Here is a 23,449-nt window from a genome sequence, read left to right on the forward strand (position 1 = left end):
GTTTATAGTAAAATATTTGATTTTATAGTAGAATCAGTTCTCCAAAGAAGTTCTACAAATATATTAAATATCTTGTATTATAAATTATAAACTATAAACAAAAGGTGAATCTTTAAAATTAATCTTTAAAATAATTAAATGAATAAATTTTTCTATTGCAGCATAAACAATTATACTTTTATCTTACCAAAACTAATTCATGAGAAGATGAAACAGAAAAACAATTTCTTAAATCGTTTTTTAGGTAAATTATTAAATTATCTTTTATTGAATTTATGTTAAAACAGAAAAATTTATTTGCCTAGAAATTGAGAGTTTTATTTTTTGTTTATAATTTATAATGTATACAGAATGTATACAATGTAATGAAAAGCAATCAAATACAGATGTATGTATTACAGTAGATATATACATATGTGAAAACAAAATTAATTAGATAAGTTTTTTAAGGTTTTAAGATTTATAAAATTTTTAAGATTAATTCGAAAACTAAAGCTAATATTGATTATATATAAAGAAGAATCATATAAAAAGAAGAATTAAAATGATGTCTTTTACAAGATATCTTAAATCATTAAATTCGGTAAAAGAGAATTATCGATAGATTTATTTTTTATTTTTCTAAATATTATATTTTTTTAATAATTATTAATGTGTAATATTTTATTTTTTTATTTTTAATTGTATTTATTATAAAGTTACAATTAATTTAAAAATTTTTTTGAATAAAATAAGAAAAAAAATAATATTTTAAAAACTTTTTTAAAAACAGAATTTATTTTTTTATAAAAATTTATTATTTCAATTTTTATATATGTTAATAAATATAAAAAGTAATTAGAAAATAATTCGCATTTATAATAATAAATCTTGTTTAAATGCAAGATTTAAATATGGCTTTTTTTTATATATGTAACTATTAAATATAAATATTCAATATTTTGTACATTAAATAAAATTAAAAAAGGAGAGAAATTAAAAAATACATAATATACATAATTATATTTTTAGATTTATATTTTTTAATATCAAATGTAGATTATTGAAATTATATACATAACAATAATGAGTAATTAAAATCTAAACAAATCAGATTAAAAAAAAATCGATAGCTTATTCATAGTTAACTGATTGATGTAGAAAGATTGTATTACATCAATATCTTTGATTCTTACAATAATAATTGATAAATTATTATAAAAAAAAATTAACGAAAAGTAAAACTTAAATTATTTCATTAAATTTATTAAATTAATTTATTTTAATATCTGAAAACCGAGGAACGTTCTTTATAAAATTAGTGTTTGTAATCTGTCACGTCATCTACAAGTAATAAAAGGTTTCAGATTTTGTTTATAATTTACATCTATTATTTACAAATATTAAAAGAAATATGTTTAAAATATCATTTACATCTTAAGATAATATATTATAAAAGATTTGAATTATTTTGGTAAATATAATAAAAAATTACATTATTAAAATCATATTGTTATTTCTTAGGTTATATTATAGGTATAGTTTTAGTATATTAATGATAGTTGTTTTTCACAAATTTCTTCGAATTTTTTTAAATTTGCAACAAATTTTATCATTTTTGTTAAAAAATAATTTTGTTTACATTATATTCATTTTAAATATTTTGATAGATTAATCATATATCAAAAAAACTTTTAATCAATATATTATATGAGAATTATAAACTATTTTCTAATTTCAAATAACAGTTAAAGGAATTAATCTAATATATGTTTTTAATTATCAGATATAAAATGTCCTCGCATATTATGAGTGCAGATTGTAGCAAAAATAAATATAGTATAATTGCTAAACAATATTGTGTAATTGATACAAAAGATACTATTGACGATAAAAGTTCATACATACAAAGTTCATCTGAAAAGTTAATTAGCAGTGAATTGCAAATAGATTTACAATCAGTTAATAAATCAAAATATGAGTCAGATACTATACAATTTTTAATAGATACTAAAAAGGAGAAAACTAAAGGTGATAATAAAGAAGAAATTAAATGAAAAATTTGTAAGTGATGGTAATACTTATCATTCATCAAAATAAAAAATATTATATATATATTTTTTTTTGTTCATTATAGTTTATTTTCTTTTTGATGATTAAAAATTTATTAATAATTTGATATTTAGTTTTTAATAATAAATATATTATTATCACTTAAAAAAGTTCTTTAAAACAACTGATCTTTTAAGGCTTCTATAGAAAGAGACTTACAAGGTTTTTTCTTCTTTTCTTTGTCTTTTTAATATGATAATAAAATCAATGTAAAGCCATTGGCTGAGTTATAGTATAAACTAGACACAGTAGTACAATAGTGTTCAGAATGTCAGTCCAATGCAAAAAGAAAAGAAAAATTTCAAAACATCAAGGTATCATCATCACTTATAGTTTCTAGAAGGTTCTATCTTCATAGAAATTCATTTCATAGAATTATTTATTAACTTTTTCAATACTATAATATATATTTAAATGAAAATTATTTTCACTTTAGAAGTTATTGGTCATCAATTGAGATTTAGTGCTCACAATGAAAATAGTAATAAAGACATTAATATTGCTGCATCAATTCAACCAGAATATGATGCAAGTATAGATGAAAAGTTACCAGAAACAGTGAAATTACTTACTACACCAGAAGGAGGAAAACTATATTTAGTAGGTACAGCACACTTTAGTATTGAAAGTCAAAATGATGTTGCAACGGTAAATAAATTTACAATTTATTATTAGTTTTTTTTAATTATGATTATTTCTAATAAAATTAAAAATATAAAATAAAAATATTTTTCTTTACAATTAAAGATCATTCAGGCTGTACAGCCTCATATAGTCGTAGTTGAATTATGTAAAGCTAGAATTGGTGCTATAAACATTAATGAGGAAACTTTATATCGTGATGCAACGGATTTAAGTCTTAGTGAGTTTTTTAAAATATGTATTTAAATATTTTAAATATATTTTTTGAATGTATGAAATTCATTTATTTTATTTTGTAGAAAATTTAACTGAAATATTGCGGCATCATGGAGCTTATAATGGATTGTTGCATATTATGTTATATTCTATATTGGCTCATATTGTTAAGCAACTTGGAATGGCACCAGGTGGTGAATTCCGTACAGCATTTAAAGAGGTAAATTAGATTGATTTTAATTTATTAAAAATATAAAATTATCATAAATAATCATATTTTTTTAGGCAAAAAAAGTACCAAATTGCATTATTCAATTGGCAGATCGTTCAATTGACGTAACAATTCAACGTGCATTAAGAGAAGTATCTTGGTGGGAAATTATAAAGCTTACATGGTTTGTGTTACGGTTAGATTCTCGTATCAGTAAGCAAGATATAGAGCGATATAAACGAAAATGTGTACTAGAACAAATGATTTCAACATTAAGAGAAGAATATCCAGCAATAGAAAAAACGTTTGTCACAGAAAGAGACATATATCTTACATACCATCTCCAAATGGCTACTGCAACACAATATACTTCAGCAGGATTAATATCACCAAGAGTTGTAGGAGTTGTTGGTATAGGACATATCAATGGCATTGTTGAAAATTGGGGAAAAGTAAAAGCCTCTGATATATGGCCTATTATACGGTATGCATATATGTTATATACAAAATGTTAATATATTTGTGGTATATTTTTGGAGAATTAATTTTATATATATATATATTTATATTATATAATTTTAAAATAACAAAATTTATTGTGTGCAAAAATATCGAAAAGGCTTATTTATTAAGCAATTGAATTTTACACAAAGGAGAATGAAAATAGAGTGATATTATTTTGTCTTTGTTATATTACATTATTTATATTATATTCTGCGCTTAATTAATAAATAACTTAATAAAGAAGCCTTACTAACATTTTTGTACATCAATTTTTGTGTTTGTTTTTATATTTAGAATCGATTCGAAAAATGTCCCATGAATATTTTAAAATTTTGTATATATATAAGTATTTACAAATAAGTTTTTATGGATATCAAATTTCTTTTTATTTTTATTTTTTAGAGTTCCTCCTCAATCTTTATCAACTAAAATATTGAAATTTACAATTAAGGCTTCCTTATTAGGAGCTACAATTTATGTGGGATATAAAGTTATACCATTACCTTCTATTAATGTATTGCAATCAATTAGATCGTCGATTGAAGGATTATTAAAGGGCAGTGCGAAATAATAGAGTAGTTGGATCTTTATGCTTAGAATTCTTTAATAATATAACTGATATAATGATATAACTCATAGTTTCTATTAAGAAAAAAGAAACGAAAACAAAACAATTGTTTGCTTTATTTTAAGCTGCTTATTTTTAAAAAATTCTGTAAAACTTTTTTTAGTTTTTTCGTTGATTGCTATAATGGAGGCGATTGCATGTGCAGATAAATATGAACATACCATATCTGGTGTTATGTATGTAGAACATAATATACCAGGCCCTGGAATAAATCTGGAAGAATTCGAATTAGAATATTCATTAGGTTGTTCATGTACAATTCAGTGTTCTGATTGTTCATGTACACGTGGTTCTCCAAATTATATTAATGGTCGAATATTAGATGAAACATTATCAAGACCAATAATCGAATGTAATTCTCATTGTACTTGCAAAGAAAATTGCGATAATAGAGTGGTACAAAATGGTCCATTAGATAGTCTATTTGTATCAGAAATTGATGGAAAAGGACATGGTTTATTCACAACTAAATATATTAAGAAAGGTCAGTTTATTTGTGAATATGCTGGGGAAGTGGTAAGTATTGAAGAAGCAAGACGTAGAGTCGAGATGAATAAAAATAGTATGAATTATGTTCTTGTGGTTTCTGAGCATATTGGTGATCGAATAATAGTAACTTGTATAGATCCCAAACATTTTGGCAATATTGGACGATATTCTAACCACAGTTGCGAACCAAACACGAATCTTGTACCTATTAGAGTTGAAGGACCTGTACCTCGATTGTGTTTATTTGCATCCAGAGATATAGAAATTGATGAAGAAATAACTTTCAATTATGCTGGAGGAATTACTAATTCTATTCATAATTTCAGTCATACGATCTGTCTTTGTGGCTCTACTAATTGTCAAGGCTATTTGCCTCATAATCCTATTTAAAATTATTATGTTTTTTTAATAAATTGATCTAAGCAAAATTTATACAATTGGAAAATAATGTTCTAAATATTATAGAGTTTTGTAAATATATTGAATAGATTTTTAATAATTTCACATTTATTCATTATTTTCATTATTTATTTTCAAACAAAAATTAAGTTATTTTAGAACAAATTTATTATTATTTATAAGTTTATATAATATATATTTTTTATTAAAAAGAAAATAAATAATTAATTATTAATATTGGTTTAATATAAAGTATAAAAGTTAGTGTACCAATTGTACAGAGAAATTATCTTTTTTTATACACAAAATCAAAGATATAGACAAAATAAATATTATTTTAATTATCTATAAATATTAATTAATTATCGTAATTTTTTATTACAATCTTTTAATGTGTTCATTAATAATATGTTTCTAATGTATAATTCTAATATATTTGTCAATATAAATTGATATCAAGAAAAATAATAGATATTTTTACGAATGCAATTGTTACATTTAACTATAAATTTAATAAAAAATCATAAAGAAAATTATTTTTTTTAATAGAATTAAGAATATAATATGAATTATTATAAAGAAAGTAATAATTTTTAATAGAGTTAAATATATATATATTCTTATTATTATAAGATGAATTAATAATTAAGAAATAATTTATAAATCATCATTTTATCTTAAAAGAAATTTAAAAAAGAAATAGAAAAAAATTTAATACTTTGGATAAAAAATGATTAGATATAATTAATATATTATTAATATATTTCAAATTTATATTATTATTATTATTCGAGCTTCCATTTAATGTTTTACTAATTATATATATGTACTGTATATATATACATATATATAACATTTTTGTAATAGTGATATATGTTAATGATGTATTATATATATATATATATGAATAAAATATATATATTACATTTCTGTATACATGTATAGTTAAATAGTTAAGTATTGTATGTATCATTTTCTAATAAAATAAAATATTCAATCTTTTAAATAACATATATTGTTAATAATATAATTTTATTTTATTAGTTCTTTTAATTTCTATTGTTATTGAGTACAAACAATATTAAATATTGATGATAAAATAATATACGATATATATACAATAGAAAGACAAATATTAAAATATTTCTGATTTATTGAAACATACATAAAAAAATTTCGGAAATATGCGATTTATTTTCTTTTTTCGAAATTTTATTTATTTTTTTTAATTATATAACTAAAAGGATTAAAAAAACATTCAATTTTTTTTTTAATTCCTTAAATGATTATGAACTTCTTTGGTATCTTATGTAATGTCATCTTGTATTTTAAAAACTGTACATTATATGAATATAATATGTAATTCATAAAACGAATGTAATGAACTAATATCATTAACAAGCTAATATCTTTTCGATGTATTTATTTTTATTGCTGCTTTTCATTTTTTGCCATACATTCTGATTCTTTTGACTCGTTGCAATATTTCCAACGCAACCATGCTACTCTCATACGATCCCAAATATTCTCTAATGAATCCATGGCTGGCCTAACATCCAGTAATGTAAATGTATATTTTTCATTTACTGCTCCACCATCATAATAATCTATAATATATCGTACATCTTTTCCACATCTATCTACGATCCAATCATGCCTGTCAAATGGTAGTTCATATCTAAAAATAAATAATTTCATGTTTATTAGTTTAATTTATTAAAAATAATTATAAATCATATTATTATAACATACCCCATCCAATATCGAATGCGAGCACGTGGAGAATATTGCTTAGCTTTACCTCCAAAACTTCGTAATTTTGGAGTACCACATTCTTTTACATGAAGTGCTTCCCATTTAAGCACTTCCTGCCATGCTAGTTCATTATTTGCATTGTGAATTTTTATTATGTCATCCATATCTTTTGGTGTAATGTCATCATTTTTCCATCTCCAACCTTTTCTCAACATTGCATTCCAAAACATTTGTTGCGATGGATATACCCAAAATTCTCCTTCTCCAGTTGCTTTTGGTATAGATGAAACTTGTCTCTCTGTAGGCAGTGGAAAAGGCTGATCTGGTGCTGGTTGTTGATTAGCTGGTGGCATCTAAAATTTTATTTAAGTTTCATTTAGTGATGATAATTAACATGTGAGATATTTAGATATATTTAAATAAATTAATAACTAAATATTATAACCATATTAAGGGGATTAATATCTTCTGAAGTCATATCATTAATTGGACATTCACTGGAAAGTATAGGTGATTCTTTTTCTGATATAGACTTATGCATAGGACATTCTGGTGGAGGTTTTTCTTCAGATTTATAAATTTCATGGTGTTGAGTCTTTGAAATTTGTTGTTGATGCATTGGCATAATTACATCAGCTGCCGAAACAGCAGAGGTCATTACATTACCCATTTTTCTTTACTCTAAGTTTCCTGTACATCAGAAAATCAAAAAATTTTTCATTCAAAAATATGAAAATTAGAAATATTGATATTTATAAATAGATTGTGCAATAACCTATATTTTATGTTGCTTCAATATTATTATAATATTAAATATGCATTATATTATTGATAAATATGCGTTAACATATATTAAATATATGTTATATATAAAAATATACTTTCTCATGAAATATTATGCTGTAAAAACAAGAGAGTTGATAAAATACTTACATGTAGCTATAAACATAAAATTGTTGTTAAGATAAATTTATTCAACCATCTGTTTTTATCAACTTAGGAAAATGTGTCAATAAATTATAATGACCTTAAATATTAAATGAACTTTAGAAATTAAAGGTAATATCTTGTGAAGAATTGGAACATCTCGACCCCGAATTCTTCAGAGGACTTGGGATTAAGCATATAAGAATTATAAGTAATAGTATATACTCTTATATTTCACTATCATTTCTAGTAATCTCCATTAAGATAACAAAAATTTTCCCCACTAACACTAAAATATTTTTAAAAATTTATAATAAAAATTCATAAATAATTTAGAAAAAATTATCAATAAAAATTGCTTTTTAATTTTATATTTTTAATTTTTTAATAAAAATAAAATAATAATGAAGAGAATAATATTATTTAATTAATGATTTCGCTAGATTTTAGGAAGTTTTATATTCTTCTATTGGTAAAACTTTAGAATTAAATTTAAAATCTTTAATTAAAGATAATTCTTAAAACTTTTCTATTAAGATTTGTAAGTAGAAGATAAATTATATATATTTTAATATTTTTTTTTTATTAAAATATGCATAATATATACATTCAGTCCACATGTTCTTACGTATGACATTATTGTAAATTAAAATATTTCTCACTATGTACATATCAAATTTCGATAAGAAAATTGTTACTAATAAAATATTACTTCAATAACAATTCCACGGTAAACAATATAATATTATTTCAACTTATTCATAACTTCTAAGGTAAACAGACCTTCCATTCGTATAATTTTTTTTATGTTACAATAAAAAGATAGATCTGTTAGGAAATATTCCTTATTATTAGATTTTCCATAATACATAATTAAGACAATCTTTACAACAAAATCGATTTTCAATGTACTTTTATTCAATCATTGTTGAAAATCGATTTTGTTAATGAACTGGCCACTATTTATAAATTTATAAATTTATAATAAGTTTAAAAGTTTATAAATTTAACATCGTATCTATTTTTATGTGGCATAGAGTGTTTACAAAGGATTAGAAAAAAAAATTAATTCCTTGTTATCTTTGTTGATTCCTTATTTCCAGTTACGTGTTCCAAATCGAGACTATCATATTCTAATGCAGCAGTATTATCGTAGTAAGCATAATCGTAATCAGATTTTTTTCCAGATTTTGGTCGTTCTGTTGTAGGAAGCCTCGTTGTTGACGAAAACGGTCTGGCTGATCCACTGACATATGTACTTGTCCTTGATGTAGTTGATGATTGAGATGTTTTTTGGGTATTCGAGTTGAAATTATTGGGATTATAAGTAGTGGCTGCAGAAATTCTCCTATATAAAAATAAATTCCTTTAACAAAACGAAGATCCTTCACTAAGATTTAGGAATATCATATACTAATTTAATACCTTGAGACTGGAGTGGTAGATCTTGGTGTTTCAGCTAAATGATTAATACTAGCAGGACTGAATCCAATTCCAATCGAAGATCTCGCTAAATCATAATTTCCTGTGCTGCTCTCGATATAATATTTCCCATTGGGACCATCATAATTGTTATATTGTGTGGCTTTCTTTGGCGGTTTTGTACTATCGTAAAATTGAGACGAACTTTTAATAGATTGGTTAGATTTCTCATAATATTGTCCAGTTTGACTTTGACTATTATCATTAGCAATATATTTTTTCGTAACTGGACTGTAAGTAGTAGGAGCATAATTGCTGCTTGCAAAACTAGAAAAGTATTTTGTGGTTGATTGAGAGATATCTTGTTTGATAGTTGTACCAGTTCTATACTGTCCATTATTATTATTATTATTATTATTATTATTATTATTATTATTATTATTATTATTATTATCGTAAATAGTAGGTGTAATAGTTGTAGATTGATAAAGTATATTATTATTTCCACGTTGTATATTATTGTAATTTCTTTGATAATTTGTATAATCGTTTGCTTGGTAATTGGTGCTAGGTTGCAAGGTCGTGGATTGGACAAACTGTCCGCCATTATTATAATTCTGATTCTTATTGTAGCTAGTTGATTTTACTGTAGTACTTTGAATGAAACTTCCAGTATTTTGCTGATTATAATTCGAATTAGTATTGTAAGTATTATAAATAGTCGTTCTGCTTGTCGTGCTAGGAGATTGGAAATTATAATTATTCTGATAATTAGTACTCGATCTAAATGTTGAAGATGGGATATTATATTTCTGTGTATTTTGATTCTTGAAATTTTCTTGAGGCCTGACACTAGTAGATGATATGAAACCACTATTAGTCCGTTGATTGTAATTATTACCACTGTAGAAACCGGTATAAGTATTCTGATTGAGAGCAGCAGCAGGTAAAGGAGTACTAGATACATAATTACTATTGTCATTGTATTGTTGCTTCCTGCTAACCTTTCTGATTCCTGTTTTCTTCTTATTATCTTGAATAATCTCGTCCTTATAGGATTTCTCACTCTCATAATCTTCCTCTTTGCCATTTCTATTATTGTAAAAATTACCGGTACTGCTGCCTCTCAAATCTCTATTGGCATTAAAGTTATTCGAGGATATTCTATTGAGAGTATTAGCCGAGGAACGAACAGGGTCACTCGTTTCGGACCGTTGAAGATGATCTTGGGGTTCGGCATCGCTGCGTATGCTATCATAATGAGGTGATTCCAAACCAGATCCTAATCTATACAAGTCAAAATTATCGCTGGCATAATATAAAGTGGCTGCTTCGCAATCAACGTCATACCAATCCGCACATGTTTGACTTTCTTGATCGAATGCAGTATCGTTGGGACACAAGAACCTTTGAAAAGAAGGGATGGATATTTATCGTACATAGTTTTAAATAGTGTCGTATATACGTGATATTTTTCAAAATAACATCTCTTTTTATAATATTATAAATCTGCGACTCCCATTTCTTTTGATGATCGATTAAAAATGCATTTTTAATAAAATAAAATATAATTATAATATTTTATTTTTAGAGCTCAAACACAAGATTCATAGAATTCATTAAAAGAGAATATTATAAAAAATCTATCGTAACAAATGTAAAATATTTAATATATGTTTAATTGTAAGTGAAAATAACTGTAATGACATTCTCATCACGAAAATTATTTAGCGATTCCTTTGAGGGTCATTTCGTAGAATATTGGGAATTTGTAGAGTAACTTACTTGTAATCTTGAATAATGCCCGAGATGGACACACAGACATGGAATACTTGACAGTCAGTCTCTGGGTCGGCGTAATAACTTCCTACGATCTTGTTGCGACAAGTGAAGGAAGTTTCCGGCATATACTGTTGCGAGTATCTGGGTGGTGGTCGTTGAAGCCCGAGGATACAAGTTCCGAACGCAGCTACTGTAACAAAATAGGGAACTATTGAAAAAAAATTATGTATAGACTTTCTATATCTAATTAATTTCACCATCAACGGGAAAGAATAATTATTCAACAGTGGAACAGAGGGGGGTTTATCATGATTCGCAAAAATGCTTTTTTTCATTTCTAAAACAGTACGGCCGTTACATATTCACATTCTCATTTCAACAAGATACAAAAATTTAAACTCGAAATTTCGAGAAATTGAATTCGAGAAATGAAAATATATCATGTCGAATATTATATGTATAAATTAAATAATTTCGTCGTATATTCCAGGTAAACGTGTAAACGTACCCCATATGAGGAAAATAATTTTCCCGATGGATTCCATCTTGAAAGTTCTTCGAGAATGAACTGTCGACAATTGATCCACAATAAAGCTCACACTGCCGCGTTACCTTCGCAAAGGGACTCTTTGAGACGACTGCGGCGTTGAGGAGAATGTCGCGACCGAGAAGAGGATGCTCTACGGGGAACGCTCTCTGGGAGGATGCCTCTGGCCCCGTGGACGAGGTAGGGGCCATCATCCAGGAGAAGGCACTCGTGTGTAATGGGGGTAGAGGACGTAATGTTTCGTTACGTCACTCTCCGCTCGATCGCCAAAGGCAGATGCTACCTGTTAGTGACGACTTGCATGGAGAAAACTATTGATGAAAGCTAAGAGAATTATTATGATCTCGACAACTTTGCGTGTACATATACAATTGGTGAAAAATTATATTAATTATTAGTATTGAATTAATAAATTATCATAGCTGATAATTTTGTTTTAAAAAAACAAGAACATTGTTTTAAAAAAACAAGAACATGAAATATTTAGACGATCCAATATTTTTGCGATTATCTCTAGAATATGCTTTTCAAGCTTAGAGCGGTTTTTGGCGGTGAAATTTTTTTCGAATCTTGAAAGATTGAAGATTTTTTTCACTGTTATTAAATTTCATCTCCCAAAACAAGTTACAAAACATATTATTAATAATAATCCAGAATCCCCAACTCGATTTAAAATAATAATTACTATTCCTAATAGTTATTAGTAGGAAAAAAAGAATTTTTTAAAAATCAAAACATCATAGATTGAAATGCGAATTGTTGAAAACTTGATTTATATATTATGATATTATGTGAATATTACAAATATTTTTATTTCTTATTTCAGATACTATCAGCCAAGATTGATTTAATCTAATCTTAAAGAATTAAATTAAGGATTTATCCTTGATCAAAGTTCATCAACATAGGAACTTTAAAGGTGTGTACTTTCGTGTTTATGACAAATAGACATTATTACCCCGATTGACAAATCATCGATAAATTACGAAGGCAACAGGTGGTAAAAGCCACTTTCTATTAAATCACTCGATTACTTGGTACCAGATTACAATTTTTCTGGCAGAAAAATTTTTCTTCGATGGAAAAATTATCAGACAGGTAATGATATCGCAGACAGGTAATATTAAAACTATTCAAAATTCAAGATATACGATATTTAAGATACGAATCTGCGATCAATTAGTCGATGCGATTGAAATCTCTGATGAAGTATATTCCAAACGTCACAAGAATCGTGGAGTTCATCGCGACCGGTCGTCCCATGCCCTTTGCCAACTCGAGATCGAGCCTCGACTCTTCGAAAAGTCGCATCCAGGGAGTGTTGTGTCGCATTCCATCGTTCAAGATCGATTTCTTTCAATTTTGAACATTTTTTTTTTTTTCGTTCCAGAGAAGAATCAACAAGTTTGAAATTATGAAGGATAAAAGGAAATAGCGAGTGGAAAGCACGAGGAAGCTGAAGATCGAGGTCGTACCTCGACAATCGAAATTTCGCAATTATTCTCCTATTCTCTGTTAAGAAACGAGATTTCCGGCAACGTTTGGGAACACTGCGAACGATAAAATTATATAATGCTCTTGTGTTAAATATATATATATATATATATATTTGTGACGTTTCAAAGTATTTTTCAATTATTATTTTGCGTTTCATTTTTATGAATGTAATTTTATTATGTGCAATTCTTGGCAAATATATGCCTTGTTTTCTAGAATTAGTTTAGAATTATAGTTTAAATCTGGAGCATGTATCTTTTGTCGCTATAAATAGGAATAATATAGGTTTCGTTTCACGGATAAGGATTATTTTATTTTCCATCAATGACCATCTTTATTACACGTGATGAACTCACGACGAGGAATCTTCTCAGCCTTGGAGGGCGAAAGTTGTTGTGGATGGCACGATATTTGCACCTACAAGCTAAGGAACGTGTCCATAGCAGGAGGTTGATTGAGGTTTTCTGTAATTTTATTTGATTGCCCGATTGCATCGTGCATCCAATAATTCTGTGGATAATCGGATGGATAAAACCTGATATGTCACTTTTTCGTAAAAATTGAATTACAGATTTACAATTTTACAAATTTAAACAAATCAAATTCGGGATCATTTCCGTGTTCAATGCAAATATCCAGAAGTGTGAATGGTATGTCGTGACATTCTTTAGCAAGCGTTGAACCGATGGAGAAAGCGGGGTCATAGATGCATAGGCAGATCATTTTTTTCAAGATGAGATAACTCTCAGGGATGTTACAAATGTGATAATTCCACGATCGATTATCCAAATAAGTATCTAAGAATGCTTCCTTTGATGCAATCTATCGGCAAGCAAACTAGTTTTCCAAAGTAGCTATTATCGAAATTATCAATCTTTACCAATCATTATGTAAAGATCGCTCAATCAATTGCAACGATTTCAAGTGAAAAGAAGAATTAAAATTTTCAAATTATTCAGATTTTATCAAAATAAAGAAGATTTAACAAATGAAAATTTAACGTACAGAAACTTTATGCAAGATTTATTATTTTTCCAATCGTTATCAGAAGTCAAAATAGTAAGTATTGTTAAAGATAAAATAACAGCAATTAAATACATACAAATAATTACAGTTAAAGTTCATATTGCATTTTTTTTTTCAAAATTTTTTACAGCGGAACTAAAGGAACAAAATTGTACTTTTATATTACAAATCTTATAATTTTATAGAAATTATTATATTATCGATCATTTCAAAAATTTGAAACATCTTGAAACATTGGATAAAATGGAAGTATCGAGTAAGTTCAAGGAATTTGTTAAATCTTGAAAAAAAACTCGATTCTTTACACCTTCAAGAGTTATATGATGTTACGCAGATTTGCATAGCGATTTGGAGAAGAGAGAATGTTCCTCATTACCCAAGCGGATACAGAAAGGTGCTAAGCGTATGCAGGAACATATTCGACTTCCGTCAGATGCGTGCACCTCTTCGTCCAGTCATCAACTATCTTTAGTAACTTAACACTTTCACGAACTCGTGTCTTTGAATCATATTCGATCATTGATCTCTGTTTACATCCCGAAATTTCGAATTAAACATCCATTTGTATAGTACACACACGCGCGCGCGCACGCACACACACACAGACACATACGCACGCACGCACGCACACACATGTATATTAGTAATATTATTTTCTCGTGCGTAAAAAGTTTAAGCTAATTTTTTATATTTTCTTTTTCTAGTGACGAAATTTTGCTACACAGGAGAGTACTTTTCGATTTAGTGATACGTGAAAGAGTGAAAAGAAAGAGTAAGTTTAGATGTACGGCCTTGGCGTGTATGAATTCCCGTTTTTCCTATTTGCCTTCGTTCCTCTTTTAACTCGGATCGAGCTAGTGAAAGCTGGTTGGAAGATCTCGAACGTCCTCCAGCACGTGTACTCGAATCCTCCTCACGAATTGACGATTTATTGCGTTGAAAATTATTGTGGCGAAAGCAATAGGAACTAGAGCACCAATCTACATCACGAGGATCATATTTCTCGATATAAATTCCTCGATTTCCCCTCTGGAGTTAATCGATTTTATATTTAACTTTACATTGTTTTCGAATCTTGTCAATATCTCATATTATATTTTACGGTAGTAAGTTAAAAAAATTTTTTGCATTTTTTACTCAAAGGTATTTTGAAATATAATTAATAAAATAACAATAAGCAATCACACGAGAACATTTCAACTTTTTAATATTTAATTTTCAATATGAGATAATATTGTTTTCTTCAATATTGATAAATAAATTTTCAGATTATAATAATCAAAGAGATAGATTTTTTTATATGTTTATCAAATTATTGTGTGACATGTATCGTTTTTGATACATTTAAAAATAAGAATTATGTATTCATATACTTGATATATATTAATACATAGTGATAGAATCGGTTGTTTATCCCTATAATAATAAATCGACGAGAACTGGACAAATTGATGTTTTACGTTCCCGATCTACGACCATTGATTACGCAAATCGATGCATTTGAGAGAGAAAATTCTCAACACTGGTATTTACAAATTTTTTTTCCTTATATCCATTGCGAAATTTCACTTAAAAACGAATTAATTAATTAATTGTTCTTATTCCAGAGGCAGATCCGAGAAAGTTATTACGAAACACTTTCTTTTTGATATTTTTGACTTCTTAGAAAATGAAGAAATTTGGATAACACAGGTTCTCGTAGACAATACTTGTATCAGCATTTTACCTGAAAAAATTCTTCTCTCTTTGAATATACTTTTCGTGTGCTTCGTTGCCGTTATCTCGCGGCTGCATCTCGGCGTCGATTACATTGTCGCAATTATGCTTCTCCTCGAAAGAAAACATCGTTTTGTAGTTTCTTATCCCCTCTATCATCAAACCTTGAACAGTTTTCGAAATTCTGTCTAAATCTAAGATAAGTGTTCTAAAAAAAAAAGAAAAAAAAAAGAGAATTACACGTTCTAATAATTATTTCCCTTGTGTACATTCTGATCGAAATCGATTTTTAATTTTAATTCCAGACTTTTAAGGAATAAATATTTACCTGAGAGCTAATTATATAGTCGCATATGCAACGATTGCATATGCGAACACCGAAGATAGAACAACGATCTCGTGCTCGAGGATTCACGAAGATTCTATAAGTCACGGGGGAAGGGGATATTTCTCCTAGTCTTCGCCACGTGAGAAAGTGAAAGCAAAAGGCGAGCGCTCGAGGAGGCATCCTCTATGTAGCGAACTCGATTCGTCCGTCTCTTCGGTGATCATCCTAAAAACCGATGCTCTCCGTGCCCCCTCAGCTATGAGCGACTCGTTATCCTCTTATGTAGATCCTGTCGAGTCAACTGTTGCACCATTTACATCATACCAGATCTAGATACATTTGAAATAATATAACGAATATCTTATTTCAAATAGGTATTTTCTATTTTTAATTATTTTTATTATTATTATATTTATTATATTTAATTTATTTTTATTATTAATTATGAATTTATTATAAATTTACGATATATTTAAAAGATTTATTTCAGTAGAAAAAAATATATAAAAATGCTTGCAATAAGAAAAACTTTTAAAGCTCAATCCTGACGAACATTTAATGTTCGTAATATTAATAAATCGATAATTCGGTCGATTAATTGAGCAAGAACTATCTATAAATACAAACGATTCGAGCTGAAAACAAGGTTGGTTAATTAAAGATCTGATTAGTGTATCGATAGAAGATTAATTTTCTTAATATTGCAGACAAGGTCTTCTTTCGTTAGTAGTAGGAAGAAGACATGTAAAAAAAAATATGAATTTATTTCGAAATAAATTCATTGATATGGCGAGAATATGATTTACAAATCGAAAATCTCGTACAATTAACGCTCTCGAGATCTTAATTACGGGCCTCTTGTATTGTGACAGAGTGTGTAACTCCGTGCGAAAACAAGAATTATCCACTCGCCGCTATTCTCTTATGTAATCCATACCTAGTCATCATGTATACATCGTCTTTAAATTTTAACATTCATAGATGATTAACTCTTAGTGGTCATCGATAAATCTAATTAAATAAAAGAAAATTAGATAAGATCTATTTCTATGGAATCACATTTAATTCAGACGTTCGATAATTTAAACTCGAACATTGATCAATTTTCATTTCTATAATAATACAATCAAGAGATTCCAAGAGAAATCTTTCCCATGGCACAAAGACCTTATTGGTAAGCTTCGAGTAATTTTCCAATAGAAAATAATGGGAAGTGCTCCACTTTTTATCGAGAACGCAGCCGTATTCTTCCCGATATTATTTCCATTAAAAAAACAGAACAATTGATATTTCTCACAAATGCAATCTGATTCTGTTTAAAAATTAAGACGATCGGTACCATTTGGAGGAACCGTGAACAATGCTCGAACGGTTAATTTCCGATTTGATAATGGCAACGGATTGTCGCCTGATGCTTCGTTGTCGGTGGACGTAACTTTCACCGGAGCACACACGACGATGATACAGTGTGTTGTGCGTGCGCGAATCCTCGAGTAAAGTTGCATAAACGCGAAGCCTTCTGGGGCGGCTTGGAACGTGGAAGTTATACAAGCGGCCAGTTCTGAGAGACTTTCCAGACGACAGACTGAATTCTTTCCAGGCAAGATCTTGGCTGATGAACTTCGTCTTGACTTTGGAAAAAATTATTGCGAGAATTTCCTGTTTTATTTCAAATGTACCTGGATGGACCCTTTCTTTCTTCTTTATTTTTTGATTTTATCTCGATTTAGAAGAAAGAGAAATTTACCTGCAAGAGATCATTGATCAATCGTTTAATGAAAGATTTATAATAAAAGAGAAGTTTCAATGGGTTACCAAATCGGTCAAATTGATTGTGCAGATTAATTTTTATTGAAACGAATATTTAATTAAATATATATAATTATTTTTGTAACGTTATTTTAATTCATCTATATATCACATCTATAGTATATGTAAACACATGAAATAAATCAATGAGTCTAGTATTAATAATTTTCTGAAATCCATAAAACAAAAATTTGTAAATCTAATTAAATAGATTAATTATGATCGGATTAAATGTTATGTAAATGTGGATTTCTAATGATTATTTGAAAAAATAGTGAAGAAGATGAAAAATAAAATTCTATGAGATATACATGAAAGATATTCGCTGGAGATCCAAAGATAGCTGAAAACAAGTAAAAGATTATCTAATTATCTACTTTATATAAAATTAATTTTATATAAAACTATATTTTAAAACATATATACATTTAATATTCATGCAAATAATGTAAAATAATTATTTCTATTTCTTAGAAAGAGAAAAGAAAATTTCACAGATTTTGATATAGATGAAAAAAGTATTAAAACATTAGAATGTAAATAAACAGTGGAGGGAAATTGATGAAAGCGCGGGATGTTGCGTGATTGGAGGCAAGTTTCATTAGAAAGAACGGATCAGAAGGCTAATTGGAAGAAGCGTAGGAAGCATGCATTCATTACTGGAGAAATGGTGCAACTTGGTTGTATTTTAATTCGCAGAAAATCTCACGAAATTACTTGTGTTCTCTTTCGAGTCTTTTGTCTCACAAAAGATCTGTTACTATAAATTTTTCTCTTTCATTTTTTTTTTTAATTGAATTTCATGAAAGTCGATCCTTGATAGGAAACGAGTGTGTTCGACAGGAACGAAACGCAAACCATGGTCCGTGTCGTAATTACGAAATCGTACGATCGGTCTCGTGCTATAAATGTGTCGTTACAGACTTGAATCTGGCACAAGGATGCGTTACTTGCTCGGTTGAATCTTGTCATTTTATTTTCTATCCTAACACCGTTACACTTCTCTCTCGTGCATAAAATTTCCATAGAACCGATATAGTTCGACTTTCTCTGACGTGTTATCGATGGTAGGCATCTTCGTGTATCGTTTAACTCATGGCGTTTCGGTTGAAACAGATTGCTTCAAAGGCATTGTCATTCCACCACTTTCGCAGCCTGATTTTTTCTTCTCTTATTTCTTCAATAGATCAAACTACTTTCGCGATGCAATAGAAGAAGTCGAATGATGCGTAGACAATGGCATACATGTTATCTTCGATTTTCCTTTAAAAAAAAATCTTAAGAATCATTCGTCAAATATATAAATTAAATAGTTTTGATAGAAAAATATTATTAGAGAAAATTTCATATCATCTAAGTTAAAAAATATAAAATATTATTCTAAAAATAGAAATTTCAATGAATCCGTTTTGATAGTAGAAAAAATTTATTTCTCAAAATGATTCGTCTACACTCAATACTGTGTAAAATAAATAAAAATCGTGAATCTTTGATGAATTATCAGAATTTGATCTATGATCTGTATCTTGTTTAATGTTACGAAATCGGCGATCAATGTCACGCAAAGTCCAATTCTTAGTCAGGATTTCGTATCGAGAAACTTTGAGAAAGACGAATCAGGAAAGCAATACGAGAGCCAAGACGAACCGATCGAAGGAAGTTTTAATTGGATGGGCACATAACCTGAAATAATCGTGAAGGTTGATTATTTTTTTTTTTTTACCAAACAAAATACTCGTGGGAGGTTGCCAACGATCTCACACAATAATCATTTTATTATACCGCTAAGCATATGCTCCGTCAGGTCTCGTAATTGTTAGTAAAGCGAGTTGCTCGACTAACACGTACGATCGCGTAACATGCGTTATTGTCAGGCGAATTTTTTTCCTTCGTAGCATCTTCTTGCGATGGAACCAGGAAATGAAGCCTGGTTGCGCAATGGGAAGCGCTTTCTGAGAGATAGAATCTCAAGGAAAACGTGAGGACGATTATTTAGCTCTGATAGTTCGTTTAGCTCGTTCGCTATCTCTGGTTCGCTTTTGCCCAATTTTCCCAGTAAATCTGAGAGAAGAGAAACAAAATTACTTTTATATTCTGCATTTTAAATTTGAAGAAATTTTTTACGTACAGTAAAAATAAGTAGTTGAAATATTGTTTAAGTAAAAAGTACATTATAAAATGATCTTATTCATGAGTAACATCTTTCATGTAACCTTTTAAGCGTGGTAAATCTTGCTTTGAAAGAGTTTCTAACTTATAAATCACATACAAAGTTTCATTCATCCACAGTTTTATTTGCTTTGTAGACGTTCATGTTAATTCAATAGATTGTCATTTTTGCTACTGTTGACATGGATACGTTTTTATAGGAATTCACGATAATTTATCGATTACTAGAATTAATTATAAGATTAATAATATTTTTACAAGAATAATATTTTATGATGTTTAGATTTTTTATTAAAATATCCAATTATATTCTATCATAAGAATCATTTAGCATTCAAAGAATGTAAAATATGATTTAAGCCAAGGATTAGATAAACAATTTATAATATTAACGATATTTAAAAAGAGAGGGAATAGAAATGTTTTGATTCATTCACTTGTCTCCCACAATCAATATAATCCTTGAATGTATAACCTTTTGATGAAGTCAGTGAACATCCTCCGGGTTTTGTTAAATGCCAGACGAGTAACATCACGGCACGCTCATTGATCTATGGTGGTATTGAATGTATTCTAACATAGAATTACTTGAGAGAAAAAATTCTTTTCTGTCAAGGATATCACGTTTTTCTATCGAAGCCATATCATTTCTTATTATAGCGTTGAACTAGAAATTCTGATAGATTCCGTTTTTATATGAATGTTAAATTTAAATTATAAAAAAATGTGAATTATATAGGTTATTTTAATATTTATAGAAATAAAAAAAAATATATTAAATTCAAAATAGTTTATTGTAGATGAATTTTATATTTTTATATTTTTCTTAATAACGTATTTCATAAAATAAGATGCATTTACATTTTATTTTATATCAGAATTCATATTATGGTGCCATCTATTGAACAAAGTTTCAAGTTAACAATAGAGTGTATTTATCAGATAATTATATTTAAATTATTAATAAATATTAATATATAATACAAAATAATACGAATACGAATTGAGAAAATATATATTTTTTTTAAAGCATTAAATTGAGTATCTCATTTTAAAAAATAAAAAATCTATAAGTTAATATATTTTCTATATTTACAGTTTCATTATTAACCTAAAAAGCAATACTATCTTGAAAATGCTTCAGCAGGAATAGCCGAAGATTTATAATCCTTCATAAAATTTGAAATCGCTTTTCTTATATTCCATTTAGCTTCTTCTAAATATGTTTGACACCAATCTTTGTTTAATGAAGTTATTTCTGTAAATTTATTCAATAATTCTTTTTTCTCACTCGAGCTAAAGCAAGATGGTACGATTTCGTCGTAAGAAATTTTTGTTTCTATACTATTTGGTGATATTTCTTCTGTAGTAGCATTTACATAGTATTGATCATTTATGATATTGTATTCATGATCAGGGCCAGCTTGGAGAATGAACGTTCTATTAAACCATAGAACTTGTGACGAATTATTCATAGTTTTAAATAATCCACAAATCGAGATTACTAAACATTTGTTATCGTCGAATATCAAGTCGCATACAAAAGATTTTCTATCATGATAGGATCGTGGTAATCTTTTTAAACCACCTAAAATATTATCCTGTCCATAATAAAGATGTTGTCGTTTCTTATTTAGGTCTGCAGTTTTTAATAAATTTCTATTTGCTGTAAATTGAACTAAATTTTTTTTATGAGCCATAGGTGATGGAATTCCAAAGCTCATAGAATAAAATGCATTTTTATAATATAATCCTCTTAAAACTGTTCTATCACTTTGATCATACAGATTGAAAAAATGATTAATAAATTTGCTAACTAATTCTTCTCTGGATTCATTTTTAAAATAATTAATATATGTCAATGGTAAGCCACATGTTTTAATATAAACTCCATCCAATTGAATTAAATTAGGACAGTATTTCATTGCAGAATCTATATATTGCTTTGAAGTACAATAATTTTCACACAAAGGATTTCCATCTAGCCATAATTTCAGTATACAGAGATTTTTTAAAGGGGTAAGTGCTTCCATAGCAATTAAATTATTATGTCTCAAATCCAAATATTTTATGGAAGTCAAACTAGAAGTTTCTATAGGAGTTAAATTGAACAATTCATTTTTCTGAAGATTTAAGTGTTCTACTGTGGCAATTGCAGTCTTTGTTAATTTTAAAACATGATTAAAAGTTCTCTGTTGGGATAACGGACAATAAGCAATTTTAGACATGTCAGGATCTTTATGAAATTCTTCCAGATCCAGAGTTTTTTTATTAGGATCATATTTTTTAGTCAAAGCAGTCAGAAGTAAAGGTTGAAGATTAATTTTCAGATCATGAATGGATGCAAATCCTAAAGTAACAATTAAGATCAGTGGATCTCCTTCTGGATTTTTGATTATTAAATTAGTTTTACATAGTTTGTCAAGAGCATGAGCACAATTACGAGCCAGAAAGAAAGTATCTTCTCCATTGATTTGATATTTCACAGGGATCAATTCTGCTGGTTCAATAGCATTTAATATAGCTTTTAATACTGTTTCTTTATCATATTCAGTTCCTTTTAAAATTTTAATTTTGTGCCATACATCTGAACGACCCATTAATGTCCTTTCTTGAAACATTGATCCACCCATACTTATTTTTATCGCAATAGAAGAATCTAATTGCATTGATACAATAGGTAAATTTGTTCGTTGCATTTTTATTATTTATTTTTTAATTCACTAAATATGAATCCACAATAGTCTCAGTTGAAAACTCTTTCAGTATTATGAAAATTACATATTTCTGAAAAGAAATGATTTCTATTTACATTGTTAGGTTAGACTTTTTACACAGAAAAATTGCATTTAACACAAAACAATATACATTAAAATAAATACATTAAAATAAATACTTCTCCTAATGATATTGAAAATAATAAATAAATTTATATTTTTACTTTAATCTTCATTTTATTTATGATAGCATTTTATAGAACTTTGCGTTTCCGTAATACCGAATTCATTTAAAAAAGTAACGTTTCTGATATGCATATTGGATTAAATTTTAATATAAAGTTATAAATAAAATATATGACAGAAAATATATTTTTAATTTTTAATTTTTAATATTTTATTTTTAATATTTTATTTATCAATTATTATTATAATAATAAAATTATTATTTTATTTTTACAATATATTTTTAAATATTGTGATAATATATTTAAAATTCGTTTAGTTTATTATAATAAATTTCAAAAATTTATTTATTATAATATGAATATTAAAATTTTATTTCGTTTTGCCT

At 27.4% G+C, this 23,449-nt stretch overlaps 5 protein-coding genes and 1 long non-coding RNA gene across 12 annotated transcripts; 2 read left to right on the forward strand and 4 right to left on the reverse strand.

The window, feature by feature from the left end:
- The first annotated feature begins 1,163 nt into the window (after positions 1 to 1,163).
- On the forward strand, positions 1,164 to 4,386 carry LOC122717053 (traB domain-containing protein). Of its 3 annotated transcripts, none has more exons than XM_043940739.1 (7): positions 1,164 to 1,453; positions 1,766 to 2,010; positions 2,528 to 2,739; positions 2,839 to 2,953; positions 3,033 to 3,169; positions 3,235 to 3,644; positions 4,067 to 4,386. In XM_043940739.1, exons 2-7 carry the CDS (start codon positions 1,773 to 1,775, stop codon positions 4,233 to 4,235), a joined length of 1,281 nt encoding a protein of 426 aa, XP_043796674.1. In that variant the 5' UTR covers positions 1,164 to 1,453; positions 1,766 to 1,772; the 3' UTR covers positions 4,236 to 4,386. The 3 variants fall into 3 exon arrangements, with proteins under 3 accessions (XP_043796674.1, XP_043796675.1, XP_043796676.1); XM_043940740.1 differs by having other exon boundaries at positions 1,164 to 1,339; XM_043940741.1 differs by lacking the exons at positions 1,164 to 1,453; positions 1,766 to 2,010 and adding an exon at positions 2,244 to 2,405.
- LOC122717054 (probable histone-lysine N-methyltransferase set-23) lies at positions 4,258 to 5,279 on the forward strand. Its single transcript, XM_043940743.1, has one exon. It carries the CDS (start codon positions 4,416 to 4,418, stop codon positions 5,169 to 5,171), a length of 756 nt encoding a protein of 251 aa, XP_043796678.1. The 5' UTR covers positions 4,258 to 4,415; the 3' UTR covers positions 5,172 to 5,279.
- A 1,205-nt stretch (positions 5,280 to 6,484) lies between these two features.
- On the reverse strand, positions 6,485 to 8,055 carry LOC122717137 (holocytochrome c-type synthase). Its single transcript, XM_043940909.1, has 4 exons — positions 7,869 to 8,055; positions 7,381 to 7,625; positions 6,933 to 7,288; positions 6,485 to 6,858 (listed from the first exon to the last, which is right to left on the reverse strand). The coding sequence occupies exons 2-4, from the start codon at positions 7,603 to 7,605 to the stop codon at positions 6,609 to 6,611; spliced, it is 831 nt and encodes a 276-aa protein (XP_043796844.1). The 5' UTR covers positions 7,606 to 7,625; positions 7,869 to 8,055; the 3' UTR covers positions 6,485 to 6,608.
- Positions 8,056 to 8,875: 820 nt separating this feature from the next.
- Positions 8,876 to 11,709, reverse strand: LOC122717212 (probable serine/threonine-protein kinase clkA). Its single transcript, XM_043941057.1, has 4 exons — positions 11,575 to 11,709; positions 11,070 to 11,256; positions 9,288 to 10,691; positions 8,876 to 9,210 (listed from the first exon to the last, which is right to left on the reverse strand). The coding sequence occupies exons 1-4, from the start codon at positions 11,609 to 11,611 to the stop codon at positions 8,928 to 8,930; spliced, it is 1,911 nt and encodes a 636-aa protein (XP_043796992.1). The 5' UTR covers positions 11,612 to 11,709; the 3' UTR covers positions 8,876 to 8,927.
- Positions 11,710 to 19,435: 7,726 nt separating this feature from the next.
- Positions 19,436 to 20,600, reverse strand: LOC122717238. Its single transcript, XR_006347170.1, has 3 exons — positions 20,118 to 20,600; positions 19,772 to 20,050; positions 19,436 to 19,672 (listed from the first exon to the last, which is right to left on the reverse strand). It is a non-coding gene; the product is annotated as an uncharacterized LOC122717238 (long non-coding RNA).
- A 471-nt stretch (positions 20,601 to 21,071) lies between these two features.
- LOC122717132 (nuclear RNA export factor 1-like) lies at positions 21,072 to 23,165 on the reverse strand. Of its 5 annotated transcripts, none has more exons than XM_043940897.1 (2): positions 23,055 to 23,165; positions 21,072 to 22,945 (listed from the first exon to the last, which is right to left on the reverse strand). In XM_043940897.1, exon 2 carries the CDS (start codon positions 22,855 to 22,857, stop codon positions 21,283 to 21,285), a length of 1,575 nt encoding a protein of 524 aa, XP_043796832.1. In that variant the 5' UTR covers positions 22,858 to 22,945; positions 23,055 to 23,165; the 3' UTR covers positions 21,072 to 21,282. The 5 variants fall into 5 exon arrangements, with proteins under 5 accessions (XP_043796832.1, XP_043796834.1, XP_043796836.1 ...); XM_043940899.1 differs by having other exon boundaries at positions 23,041 to 23,158; XM_043940901.1 differs by having other exon boundaries at positions 23,027 to 23,149.
- Between the last annotated feature and the right edge of the window lie 284 nt (positions 23,166 to 23,449).

Source organism: Apis laboriosa, unplaced genomic scaffold, assembly GCF_014066325.1.
Source record: "Apis laboriosa isolate Shangri-la unplaced genomic scaffold, ASM1406632v1 scaffold4_cov146, whole genome shotgun sequence".
Taxonomy (NCBI): domain Eukaryota; kingdom Metazoa; phylum Arthropoda; class Insecta; order Hymenoptera; family Apidae; genus Apis; species Apis laboriosa.

Excerpts from the sequence above, each read along its gene's own strand:
- LOC122717053 (XM_043940739.1), top strand. The coding sequence starts at position 1,773 with ATGTCCTCGCATATTATGAGTGCAGATTGTAGCAAAAATAAATATAGT. Across the intron at positions 3,170-3,234 it reads TCCGTACAGCATTTAAAGAG|GCAAAAAAAGTACCAAATTG; the intron begins GTAAATTAGATT and ends ATATTTTTTTAG. Across the intron at positions 3,645-4,066 it reads GATATATGGCCTATTATACG|AGTTCCTCCTCAATCTTTAT; the intron begins GTATGCATATAT and ends TTTATTTTTTAG.
- LOC122717054 (XM_043940743.1), top strand. The coding sequence starts at position 4,416 with ATGGAGGCGATTGCATGTGCAGATAAATATGAACATACCATATCTGGT.
- LOC122717137 (XM_043940909.1), bottom strand. The coding sequence starts at position 7,605 with ATGGGTAATGTAATGACCTCTGCTGTTTCGGCAGCTGATGTAATTATG. Across the intron at positions 7,289-7,380 it reads ATATTAATCCCCTTAATATG|ATGCCACCAGCTAATCAACA; the intron begins GTTATAATATTT and ends ATAAAATTTTAG. Across the intron at positions 6,859-6,932 it reads CGCATTCGATATTGGATGGG|ATATGAACTACCATTTGACA; the intron begins GTATGTTATAAT and ends ATTTATTTTTAG.
- LOC122717212 (XM_043941057.1), bottom strand. The coding sequence starts at position 11,611 with ATGGAATCCATCGGGAAAATTATTTTCCTCATATGGG. Across the intron at positions 11,257-11,574 it reads AATTATTTTCCTCATATGGG|TAGCTGCGTTCGGAACTTGT; the intron begins GTACGTTTACAC and ends ATTTTGTTACAG. Across the intron at positions 9,211-9,287 it reads TCTACCACTCCAGTCTCAAG|GAGAATTTCTGCAGCCACTA; the intron begins GTATTAAATTAG and ends ATTTTTATATAG.
- LOC122717132 (XM_043940897.1), bottom strand. The coding sequence starts at position 22,857 with ATGCAACGAACAAATTTACCTATTGTATCAATGCAATTAGATTCTTCT.